Here is a 13,527-nt window from a genome sequence, read left to right on the forward strand (position 1 = left end):
TGACTGGTTTGAATAAATTCACAATTCAATTTAATTCAAGGATGCATTTTTAATATATCATCCTCGATTATGATTGCCTTTTGATCGGAATAACTAAAAACATTTATCAATCGCTTATAGTATACCCAAGTCATGTTGGGAAGACCCGGAAGAGTCTTGAAACAACTGGTCTGTCACAACTTGTCAGTTATTACTCGGCCTACACCATGAAACCTCTAGTCGTATAGGCCCAATGGGTGATTTCAAGTCCGGTGTTGGCCTTGGTGTTGGTGTTGAAATTTTGATTGCTTCCCCTAGCTCTAAAACTTATTCAGAGTTTGTAAAACTGATCCAGATCACATTATTGACATATGAACAACTAGTGAGTGACTTTTCAGGACCATCTTCATTTTATGTTTGGTGTTATATAGTCGTGTAAAAATTGACCTAACACCAACACCAAAAGGTCAACACTGAACTTGAAATCACCCAATACCCCTATATATAAGAACATGGACCTAAATAGGATGATAAGAACGAGGCTCGAAAAGAAAACGGCTTTTGATTTTTTTTCCCTCCTATGTTTTTAAGATCGGGTAGTAATTTTCATGATTTTAAGGAATATAGGCTATTGCAGAAAAAGTGTCCCTAGTATTAGGCCTAAATGTTTATCATCCTAATTCATTTGAAGCAGTATACCACCCCTCCTTTCTTGGCAAAGAAGATCTGCCTTAGTCTGTTCCCGGGTCTGTTCACAAGCCAGTCGCCTCGATCGAACCCCCTTAGTTTCCAAAAGCAAGAAAATATGGGAGGAAAACAGTTTTTCGGGGACGAATTGGCCAACAACTTTGACTGATGGGTGACGCGACCCCCCCCCCCCCCCATTTTTTCCACCTTTTATTTTTCCCCAAACAGAGTTATTAGTCTATTGATATGATAACTCTGTCCCCAAAGTTTTGCTGCCCTCTACGCTCATTGGTATATACTTTTGATCTCTAAACATGGCCGGAGACAGTGAAAAAAATCTTGCAAAACCCGCTGGTATTCCTGAGGCTGTGTTTGTTGTAAGTAATTTTAGAAAGTTATATGTAATTTATAATGTCTTATTAAGCTTATAGATATTTTCTCAAGGCGGTTTAAGTGCTTACTGATCGTGAATTAAATGGAGATCGAGAGGTCTATCGCTTACAAATATTCATTCCACATAAAACCGGTCTATGCTGGTATCGGCGCAATTACAATGAGCTTCGCCGTGAGAAGGGGAGGACAAGCGGTCGGAAGACGGTATGAAGCTGTGCAGCCGCGTCGGACTCGGAGTATAGGCGCGGCATTGAGAATGAGATTTGAGAGCGAGCTTGCACTGACTCGCCTAGCCAGGATTTTGAGAGAAAACAACCATTTGTTAATGTGATATACTGTTCCACAGTTGACTGGTAGATTATATGACTCTGTCAACTCATAAAAAAATTAGACATTTTGCATGTAAACAAGCCCATGCCGGGCCGAGCTGCAGGTAGAGTTACCAAAAGGTCGGCCGATCCACTGGCACTGAGCAAAATTGCTATGGGCAAATGAAAAGCCAATTGCAAGTGCGTAAACAGTGTGCATTGCCACCATCGTCTGTTCTCGACGGCAAAAATGAGCATTGAAATGCTTTTCCTCAGCACATCGAACTTTTGTACAGGAAACCCGCGCATGCGCAATCTAATCGAACGATCGCTCGAGTGTGTATGACGTCATTTTTCATTCACAAAATCTCTACTCGGACTAAGCTGCGAGCTGATTGGGTGTTTGGTCTCTCATTTGCATATACTTTTCTCATGAGGTTTGAAAGCAGTGCGACGAAATTCTCGACGAATCCCCGAAAAAGTTGATATAAAACACGACATATTTCAGCCTAGAATACGATCTAGATATCGCCTTTCTCTATACGGTGTATATACGTTTCTCCGGAAGATCTCATGACATCGTGGTGTTTTTCTGCATTTCGGTAAGTCATATTTCGGAAGATATTTGTCACAAAAATTTCGGAAGCGTACGTACCTGTTCAGTGTATCATGTGTGTTTTTGTGTACAAAGCCTATGTGAGCGACATGTACTGTGCGAGAGCGACATAGACAAAACCAATACACCTTAGTGTTATACGTATGCCCAAGCGGCCATTTTTCGATAATGGTGTTGTGTTTGAGAGAGCTCGGTGTCGTTAACGTCACGTGTGTTGGGCTGGTTTCGGCTGTGTTCGGGGTTCGTTCGGCACAGCGTGGAGCGGTGGCTGAGGGCCTGGGGGTCATCAGTAGTAGCACGATGACCTTCGCTTTATGGCAGAATGGAATGCAGCTGTTGTTTTGTTGCGTGTGAGAGATGGATTGGAGCGTAGTGTGTGTGTATGTGCAATCAATGCTTGCCGTGCACCCGGATAAGTTATCAATGATGTAGTTGCATTGTATTTCCATGTGTGGTTTATGTCACTGCAGCTGCATGCAGTAAGCTATATCTAATTTTGTTTCTTCCAATTTGCAATGCTCTTCATCGTCTTCTTCCTCATCATTTTCTAACATGAATCCCTATAATCTAGATCTCATTTTGTTCAGTTGAAAATTCCCTTTAACCAGTAAAAGGTTTTTTTTTATGTTAGCGTCAAGGTCTGAAGTGTTTTGTTTTTCTTTAGTTTCATCTTATTTTCCATTCCTTTGAATTTTATTTTCTCTCTTCAAGAATTATTTAAAAAAAAATGTTCTTTTAGTTTTAATGTTAGGCCTACAAATACATTGTAGTTCATTCTCTCTTTTCCACTTATAAAGTGTCTCAAGCTCACATATCCATTTCTCTTCCTAACACCACTTTTGTAATCTCATGAAGAGTTTACTTGCAAAAGCCAAGGGGTTAGGTCCACTGGACTATTCCGAGAAAAAAAACCCTGTTTTCTATTCTCACTTATTGCAATATTCTTGTGAGAAACTAAATTACCATGATGTACTACCCTATCTTACGAAAATAAAATTGGGTATAAAGGAAATCTACCCGTCTTCAATTTTTTTTTTGAAAAAAAAATATTGTGGACTTCACCCCTTTTGCAAAAAAAACTGAAATAAATCAAATCTCTTTTGATTAAAAAAGTGATTGGTCTTTGTCACTTTCATTTACATTTTCATTTGAATTTCAAATTTTCTTTGGTACCATTGGAGGGACTAAAAATTCAGAGGTTTAGAGACAGAAAACAATAAAATTAATGAAATATGGACTTAACCCCTTTTGACAAATGAGTTCTTCAAAAGAGTAAAGTTACAAAAGGGGTTAGGTCCAATCACATTTTTTTAATTCTCCCATATTGCAATATTCTTATGCGAATTTGAATTTTCATGATACCCTACAATGAGAACATAAAATTGGTTATTAAAGAAATCTACCTGTCTTCATATTTTAAAAAATATTCTTTTCAAAAAAAAATCTGTGTGGACCTAACCCCTTTTGCAACTAAACTGAAATGGACCTAACCCCTTTTGAAAAAAAGTGATTATTCTTTGCCATTGTAGTTCATTTTTTTATAGGAATTTCAACTTTTCTTTGGTATTTTATGTTAAAGAGCTACTAAAAATCAATACATTAAGACATAAAAATCAAATTTGACGAAAAATGGACCTAACCTTTTATGCAAGTGAGCTCTTCATATGATCAATCTATTTTCTTTTCAATATTATTTTTGCCATTTCTGAATCTGTTGGGTTTTTTTTCTTGCTCTTTTTATCTTGATCAATCAATGTTGTTTTTCTTACATCTTGTGTCTGTGTGTCCTTTTCCCATTCTTTTCTTTTTATAGGTCAAATGTCCATAAACTAGGGTGTCGATCCTGGTTCTAGATCTAGACTAAACCACTATTTTTTTCTCCTGTAATTTTTTTTTGGGTGGGGGTCTTTTCAAATTTTCTTGTTTAGATTTCTATATACTTTTATTCTGTTTTCATTTTATTTCATTTTTTGCTATTTCCTCTCCTTTCCTATTCCCATTGATTTCCAAATTTCTGTTTTGGCTAATACATGTAGTTATACAGAATGTATGCTTTAAGTATTTCACTTTCTCTTCTATTTGTATTTATTACATCATTTAATTTTCATAAGATGTCCCAAATGTCTGCCCAGGTATTTTTATTCTCTTCACACAATCCCTACGCAATGTCCTAATAAAAAATGGCCTATTTTTAAATTTTTTGGATGTCTGCGCCTTGTAGAAAAAACTGAGAATTTTATTAAACTATGAAATGTTAACTTTGTTAGCATTAAAAATAAATACCAGTTGAGGTTAGGATCTCAAAATTAATTTGAACAGGATCCAATGAAATTCACACCAAAGAGTTTTAATATAAAAAAAACTGCCAAATAGCTCTATTAAAAAATGCATGATTGTTGAGAAATGAACAAAATAAGCTCAGAATTCCATCAAATGTTTGGTATTTTTCGATGCAATATTAATACTGTCCCTCATTGCTTCTCTATATAGGCCTATTAAAGATCATCATAAAAAATTTAATTCGAGCTAAGATTTCATGATTTTACAAACATGAGCTTTATTATTGCACCAGATCTAGATATTTTATGGCAATTAACCTTGATTTAAAAGACTTTATCCAAGTTACTCGTTAAGTAATTGTTGCTGCACCCACTCTTGGATAACATATCTAAATGTACATGTAGGCCTACATGTATATTGTATTTATATAAAGTGACATTTCTAGAAGCTAGTACTAAATTTCACATTTAGTATATTAAGTTTTCGTTCAATACTGATATACTATCATTTAAGACCACTGTAAAATTTTGTGTACATGCATGACATGTTTTAATGGGAGGGGGTGGGGGCTTGTGTCTCTGTGCCTATAATTCAAGTTAAGACAAAACATGAATTTTAAATTCTACAAATTTTTATGTGATAATGATCCTACATGTATACTTTTTCAGAATAAGCGTGCCTAAAAATCTTGAAAGAATTGAGAAATATTTCTTTTTCGGGGGGGGGGGGGGGGACCCCTTCGGCCAGTCATATTCATAATTCAGATTGAAGAAATGTATGGTTCACAATGTCTGAGCATCCATTCACTTTACACAGGGTTCTGCAATTTTGATGAGAAAGGCTTCATATTGAGGCCGTCACATGAATGAAATTCAATATTCAAAATTCAGTCAATTTTTTCAATGAATATCTTCTATTGCAGGTGTCAAAAGTGATTATAAAGTGCACTTGTCTAGGCCTAACCAAAATTTTGAATTTCAAAGGGATTATTTTAGAAAAGCATATAAGCTCTAATAACTTCCTTACCTACGTATGAAAATCTCTACATGTAAATGGCTGCGGCTTCTTTATGGATTGTTTTCCATTGTTATCAACAAGCTATATTCTCATGATAATCATTGTTGTTCCCCCAGAAAATTTGAAGAATTGTAAATATTTCCAATATTAGACATCTCACCTAATTATTTCAGTTTATTGCTTACAATTGTAGCTGTGTAGAATGTGTATGGCTATGACATGCCATAACACAATTATGATGCCTGATATCCATGATTTCCTGATTGAAACGAATGATGCATATATTCTAAATAAAATTAAATCACTATAATTGTTAACAAAACTCAAAGAGCTCAAAGTGGGCTTCAGATCTTCAACTTAATTTGTAATGCACAGTCAATTCTTTCTCTTTTTTTTTCCTGTGGCCTCTTCCAAAAACTTTGTAGTTTGACCAAATAAATGTACCCAATAAAATCCATGTCTGCTTGGTTAACTTTGAACAATTTACTCCCAATTTATTATAAATGTAATACTTCAGTAAAAGAGAAAGTGAGTGCTCAGAGACAGAATATTGAAAAATTTATCAAATCTAGAGAGAGTGTCATACAGTAAACCTCTGAATTTGCCACTTTTTACTATCCAGGTATCAGAATGGATCACCATGTCATGTGTCTTACCCGGCTTTGTCGAGTCTGTGGGGCCAAGGTCAAAACCAGCAAAAGTCTGTCTCCGAAAGAGAAATACTCGGATTTGCTGCGTGATGTTTATGGAATTGATGTTATGGGAGATGATCCGGAAATTCATCCTCCTAAGCTTTGTGCAACTTGCAGGTTTGTGCATTTCTTTAACATACATTTACATTGTAGGCCTAATGGTACATTATTTGCAACACTAATATTTGTGCTGTTGTCTAGTTGATCATATAGTAGAGATATTAGCAATATTCATTTTAAACGGCGTAGAAGCAGTCATTTTCCAAAATCTTATATTGGCTCTTTTCAAGAGTAGATTAAAATTTTGTATTCAATCTTATCTGGAAGTTCATTGGAAGGGGGTTTGTAATGATTAATCCTTCAAAATTCTGTTCTACACATATCCTTATCAGATAATCTACAGCATACAAAAATGATATACATGTATAAGGGACTTTACATTCTTTCCTTACAGTATTTTCAATTTGACAGCAAAATGTTCTTTTTTTGTAAATTTTTCAGTTAGGTAATCTGTAAGCCAAAATCAATATTTTCCATCAAATTACCCAGGTGAAAGTATTACAGCAGGGGCTGCAGAACCAGATGGGGGCTGAAGCCCCCCCCCCCCACACTTTTTTCCAAAACCATGTACAAAAACATAAAAACTACCATATGATTGTGATTTTTAGCATAGTCAGCTTCCCCCCCCCCCCCACTTTGAAAACCATTCCGCGGCCCCTGTACAGTATGTAAAGGTTTGAAAAATTTCAAATTTCTGGTGCTGGACAAAGTGTAATGTGACTTGCTGGTATTTATACATGTACCTGTAGTATAAGTTATTTTAGCATTCAATATTCAAACCATTACACTCGTCAACCCCGCCCCCTCCCCTTACCTTTCCATTGTATATCTCTTTCCAAATGCTAGTTAAATTCAATTATGTAGCAAAAGTGGGGATGGAAAAGCATGAAAATTCGTTTTAAATATGGAATATGTATGAGTGAAATTTATAACCCATGGATAAAAAAAGACAACAGAAAGGAATCAAATATCTCTAGGATGTTTTTGTATTTTCATTGCCATTCCTCATGTTATTTTTTTTTTCAAATGTAGACCTGTATGAAATAAAAGCATGTATAATAACTGTATCTGTCTTCATTTTTTCCAGATTAAGACTGACAAGGTTCAATCCAGAAGCAGGAGACCCACATCCAGGAAGTGGAAGAAATTTGGCAGATTTCTCTCCCCACACCGATGACTCGTGTCCCATCTGCCCCACGTTACCCACGCAACAACAACCTGTTGCCTCGACTACAGCTACATATAGACCAATCGTTCCTAAGACGACATCAGATGCAACAAGGAACCTTTTTTCTCCAATCAAGGACGTGAAAGAAAAGAAGTTCATTTGGAGTGCAAAAGAAAGTCTGCACTCAATTCAGAGAGATTCAGCAAGGAAGAGGGTTAAAGGAGCGTCAGACTACATGAGAGACTACTGTGAGAAGGAAAATGAGGACGAGGCGGATGTCTTGTTTTTTCTTCTACAGGACAAGCTGTTCAAGTCCAAGGATTCTCGATACAAATCGGTTAGTGATCATATGATCATTTTTTGTCTTTGATCTTATTTCAAAATCTCTAACTTTCTATTTTATGGGTTTTGGAATTGATCACATACAAACCTCATCAAGTCTCCTTATACATGTACATGTAGGTTACCTAAATTTAAAACCATTTGAACAAAGGAGGAGAAATGTATAATTCCCCAAAAGTTGCTGAAATTTTATATTTTACCTCTACATTTCTTTCTGGACTCTGAAAATCTTTTGAACACCATGAAAGTCTACATGTTGGAATATTATTGTAGTCCCACTTGTAGACTTTAATGGTGTTGACAGAGTGTAAACCAAGAAAAAAATGAACGATTAACGATCATTTTCATTTGGTTTTATACTATGTCAACACCATTAAAGTTGGCATGTGGGACCACAATAATGCCAATATTGTAGTCTCACATGTAAACTTTTGTGATGTTGATTGTTTGTCACATCTTAAAACTAATCTTTTAGAATCAAGAGATGGGTTAATCTTCATTTTCTTGACAGCTTCCAACTAAATCGGGACAAATTTTAAAAAGATGTAAAATAGATAGCATTTCATAAATTTAAAGATGCAAAATGTGAAAATTCAGCAACTTATTATTCTAAAGCTTTATTTTTTTTCTTCTAATTTATACCCCCCCCCCCCTCGGTTAATATACACAACTTTTTATTAATATTTTCACATTTTGCAAAATAAAACTAATTAATCAGAATTTTTTTTTTTTCAATAAGTTAATTACTTTAATATGAGATTAGAGAAGTGTTGGTTGCCCTAGTTTATTCATTACATGAAAATGCATGTATTCTTGTTCAATGGCAGACCTTAATTAATTTTGTTATATGTGTATTGCAGCCATCTTATTTCATTTTTTTGTCTTACATATGCAGGTATCTGAACTTTGGAGAGAGGTGGATTCATCTCATGGCCTCTCGGTCGACGATTGCCTCGCCATGCGAGTTGGGCTGTTAGAGACTAAGGGCAAATACGCTGAACAATACCACTTCTTTAGGAGCAAGGGTGAGACGTCCTTGAAGCCTCCAGGAGCTTTGGACGATAGGGAGGCGTCATACATGCCAGGGTCTGCTAGATTCGGAATGTTAAACGCAGCAAGTTACTGTCACCACACTCCGGTGAAGCCGAGCCTTGCATCCCTCCAGGACGATAGATTCGCCAACTCATATGAGCCCCAGCTTCTTGGTGGTCCAACTGTCAGGGAGTTTGCAGACCCGAATTGTGTTGGCGTCGCATGGAGCTACAGGGAGGCAGTTGCCAAGACGCTGGAAGAGCTTGACATGGAGATCAGCCAAGGTTTGGCAGAAAATGGATTGCCCACTGATGATCCAGAGACAATCATTTACACCACCATCAAAGACGGTGCAGATGGAATGGGTGACGTTTCAGTTTACAAAACAGTTGCGGATACCTACCTACCAGACAAAGCGTTCCGGGCGTCATTTGTTATTTTAAAATGTGAGGCAGAGAAGGAAGGATCACGAGTTACCGTATTTGAGGAGGAGAAACCGAATGCTGTCAATGTATGCAGGCCAATTCTCGAAGCTGTAGGTGATGAGAATTCGCCATCAACGTCAGCCCAGCTGTTACGGAACATTGAATACGAGAGAAGTGCTATGCAATCAGGATATATGAAGGTATATGACTGCAATGGATCAACGCGTCTCCACAAATTAAAGATTTATAATTCGATGATTGACGAAAAACTAGATCGTTCGGATGGTGGGCTACAAGGTAGTGGGTCAAAGTTCTTGTGCACCCTGTGCCATGCAACTAGAGACACAGCAAAATCAGCTCTTGGAACTTTTCTCATAGACCGAACGTTCCAGGAGACCATGGACATTGGGAAATACATTGAGGTAAATCCGGACAAATTGTCACAAGCAGAACTTGTCAGTGTTGCACATGGAGTGAAGAGAGTGCCTCTTTTGATGTCGGATCCGAGGATGAAGCTGTTGGATGCAACACACGCAGACATCAACTTGGGCCAATTTTTCAAGAAAATTATCATTCGAGAAATTGCAGGGATACAAGTTTGGGAACAGAATCAGGATATAAAGGAATACATAAATGACGCGGAGAAGAGGCTTAATGACCATGTACGTTCCCGGATCGGGTTGGCACCAACGCTAATGATGCCTGGTAACTACGCGAGAGCGCTTTTTGATGTCAAGAATGAGGAATGCTTCCTTGAACTCATCCCTTCAGCTGAGAGGAGGCATCATCTTTCATCTGTTCTTCAAAAATTCAGGTCACTTAGGAAAGTGTACAGGGCTCTCAAGCCCATTCGAGAGGAGGTAATCAAATATAAGGCTACTGCAGTCAAGATGGGCCAAGAACTGCTAGATAACTTTGGCTACGTAATGTGGCCAAATTACTTACACAAAGTAATTGAACATGTTCAAGAAATCCTTGATGACCAAGATGGCCCAGGCAGCATTGGAGCTCTAAGTGGCGAAGGCAGTGAGGCGGCAAACAAATTGTTTCGCCATCTCAGGAAGTATGCTTCTAGGAGAAGTACCGTTGAGGAGAGCTTGAGGGATGTACTGTGGTTCCATTGGATGTATACATCGCCGAAGCTACGTGCCTTGCGAGCAGCAAGTTTAGTAAAGAGGAAATATCATTGTTCAATTTGTGGAAAGGAGGGACACAGCAAGGTTACGTGCCCCTCAGCCCCTAGTACCAGCAAGTGATGACAAGTGGATCCCTAAGTCTCGCCATCACTTAGTTCTTACAACTATTGTAATGGACCTATCTAGAGTATAGCTCTATTTTCTAGTATTTCTAGCAAACAAAAACTGAAAATATTGATTTTTTTATACACATACTGTTTGTGAACATTGTTTGGCATCTTTTCAGATTTGTAAAAAAAAATGTTTAAAAATATGGTGATTAATAGTCGACTATTAGTATGCTCATGTTTTGACCTGACAGGTGATGATCTGACCCAAAGAATGTTGTCTTGCAGTCTACTTCCTCAATTTTAACCAATGCTCATAAAACTTTGGTCTTAGGGAACATTTCACTTTCGGTGTTAGCCTTGGTGTTGGTGCTAGTGTTGAAATTTTGATTGCTTCCCCTAGCTCCAAAACTTATTCAGAGTTTGTAAAACTGATCCAGATCACATTGTTGACATCTCAACAACTAGTGAGTGACTTTTCGGGACCATCCTCATTTTATGTTTGGTGTTATAATTGTGTAGAAATTGACCCAACACCAAAAGGTCAACACTGAACTTGAAATCACCCTATGTGTTGGGAACTCTATTGCTATGGTAATGGCATATTTAATCAATTAATGTGCAAACATCATGCAAATCAAGGTCGGACTACAATGTACTTTTTATGACCTATGCTCAAGAAAATTGGCACACATGTGTCATGAGCTGAAGATGTGCAAGACACATTTTCAGTAATGTTACCATGGCTTCCAATTTATAGCTAGTAGTGCTCATGAAAATTGGCTGAAATATATATTTTTTTTAAATAAAGAACTGAAAGATTATCTTCCAAATCTAACAGAGGAGGGTGGGGGTATTAATCATCTCAATGATATTTCCAGTTATCTTGAATATATTTTGTCTGCTCACCTTTTGTCTTTTTTTAGAATTACCAGTTACCTGTATATACTTTCAGAAAATAGGAAAGCAGATTGTTGTTTTTGAAATATTTGTAAATAAAATCTAGAAAAAGTCACATTAAATATACAATATTTGAAGCATGGTAATGAATCTGCATTTATTATCTATGCAAGTGTACATGTACATGATCTTATATCCAGTTAATTTCTTGCTCGCAAAAAAAAATCAAAGCGGTACTACAAATCATTCACATTTAATAATGACACAAAATTTGACTGCCTTTTTAAAACAGAAGATTACTATAATGCTCTGGAACTTATTGAAATACCAATCTATTTTAAATAGGTGTACATTGTAGAGCACACTACTTTCCTCTTTGAAATGTAGCAATGAATGTATGTATGGATATTTCCATTGCTCTTTGTGAATTTGAATAATGAAGAAAACTTTACAAACCATTTTGGAACTAGTGTTTGCCGATTTGCTATAGAATCACCGAAATTATATAAATCCTGAAGTTTTCTGAAGGTAAATTGCATTGCACACAGTGATGTGATATCCCCACTTGTTCTTTCATATTGTATTAAAAGGAAATCATGTGTATTCATTTTTTTTACCTCCATGACTACTGAGAATTTTTTGACAACTGATTGAATAACGTATCATTATTACTGTACTCCAATATTGAATAATCATGATTTCATGTAACCAGATAAATAAAGTGGGGATGTAACATCAGTCACCTAATGAATATTTATTACGATGTACATAAATTATACAAACATTGTTTAACTATTTTCACAAAATATTGACAAACTTTGTACTTCATTAAGATTTTGTTGAAATTGTGTTTTTCTTAATTTATTTTCATCATGGAGTACCCCTTAACAAGTGAGTAATTACAAAATAAATAGTAAGCATACAATTTTAATTATTAAAATACATGTATTTACTTAAATGTTTGTTGGACTACGCCAAATCTGTTTGCTTTTTATAGTGATATGACAAAGATCTTATATCCTTTAACAGAAAAAGATGTTGAGAGTAACTACATAATTATTACAGGTTTGCAGGTACATGTATTTGTTATTGTAATTACATGTACATATGGTACTTACTTTAAATCATTCTTACATTCAATTCATCGAAGGTGTTTAAAGATATATTAAAATAGGTGTAGTCAACTTGTCAAATTGAATCGAATGATTAAATTTACAATACATGTATGAACACCAGCTTACATGTACTGTACATACCGGTACTCAGTCAAATCATGAAAAAATCATTACGATCGGCAGTCTATCTTGATATACCATATTGTAATTTAGCAATAACTTTACTATACTTTATGCAATATTATTTTTTATCGCAGAAAACTATCTCCCATTTATGAAACACAATTTCAATCAGCTCAATAAGAGAAAAAACATTTTCATCTTGTACATGTACATTTAGTCTGATGATTCATGCAAACACATGGAGTGTCTAAATTTCAGAATTTTGTATATACATGTATCTCACAATTGTGCAAACAGGAGAATGCAAATTTAAAACACTAGTTTGATTTGGCTCATCCGTTATTAAATATGAACTTTCTTTATGAAAATGTTTGGTTATCCAGAATGTATTTTTTTCTTTAAAAAAAGTTGTCATGTCTATTCATAAATTAATACATTGTACTTGAATGTCTCGAGGCAGCATATCACAGGGTTACATGTATATGTGGGTTATAAATGACTGGTGACCCATTCTTTGGTACAAAATCATATTCTTTGATACTTTGTTTTCTCCCTTTAATCTCGAATGAAATTATGACATTCATAGAGTGTCATGAATGTATACATATTTTTCTCCAAAAATATCATATTGAAATGAAATATAAGTATATCGCAAGTGCCAGAACGGGTCACCAATCACAAGTAACCAAGTTTATGAAACACCATGATCCGTCCATCATGCATGCTCAAGAAGATGACGCATCATGAAAAACACCAATCTGAGCTATTCTCCCGGTGGGGGGGGGGGGGGGTGACATACTGAAATTTGGTAGGCAAAGTTTGCATTATTGAGATAGAAATTCAAACATGTATCCCCAAATATTGCAGTGAAGAGTAGTTGTGTGAACGGGGTCTCATTTTTTACAAAATGTACAGTAATATTTATTTGGAATGCGTCTTAATTTCAAACAATATAAGTGGAACCATTTTGAACACCTGGGAGTGTCACACTGTATCCATTCTATTTCAACTGCATCATCACTCTCTTTAATGTTGCATGTTGGGAGTTCACAAGGATCCGGCTCAATATTTCTGTCACAGAGAAGTGATACCTGCTTAGATGTCCCCCCCACTATCAAAAAGTCAGATTCAAACTTCAATAAGGTGT

The 13,527-nt window shown here is 36.0% G+C and overlaps 1 protein-coding gene across 1 annotated transcript; it reads left to right on the top strand.

The window, feature by feature from the left end:
- The first annotated feature begins 951 nt into the window (after positions 1–951).
- LOC135153883 (V(D)J recombination-activating protein 1-like) lies at positions 952–12,744 on the top strand. The gene is made up of 4 exons (XM_064098490.1): positions 952–1,043; positions 5,903–6,089; positions 7,120–7,537; positions 8,438–12,744. Exons 2-4 carry the CDS (start codon positions 5,911–5,913, stop codon positions 10,253–10,255), a joined length of 2,415 nt encoding a protein of 804 aa, XP_063954560.1. The 5' UTR covers positions 952–1,043; positions 5,903–5,910; the 3' UTR covers positions 10,256–12,744.
- Positions 12,745–13,527: the final 783 nt, after the last annotated feature.

This window comes from Lytechinus pictus, chromosome 4, assembly GCF_037042905.1.
Source record: "Lytechinus pictus isolate F3 Inbred chromosome 4, Lp3.0, whole genome shotgun sequence".
NCBI classification, from domain to species: domain Eukaryota; kingdom Metazoa; phylum Echinodermata; class Echinoidea; order Temnopleuroida; family Toxopneustidae; genus Lytechinus; species Lytechinus pictus.

Excerpts from the sequence above, each read along its gene's own strand:
- LOC135153883 (XM_064098490.1), top strand. The coding sequence starts at position 5,911 with ATGGATCACCATGTCATGTGTCTTACCCGGCTTTGTCGAGTCTGTGGG. Across the intron at positions 6,090-7,119 it reads AAGCTTTGTGCAACTTGCAG|ATTAAGACTGACAAGGTTCA; the intron begins GTTTGTGCATTT and ends CATTTTTTCCAG. Across the intron at positions 7,538-8,437 it reads AGGATTCTCGATACAAATCG|GTATCTGAACTTTGGAGAGA; the intron begins GTTAGTGATCAT and ends TTACATATGCAG.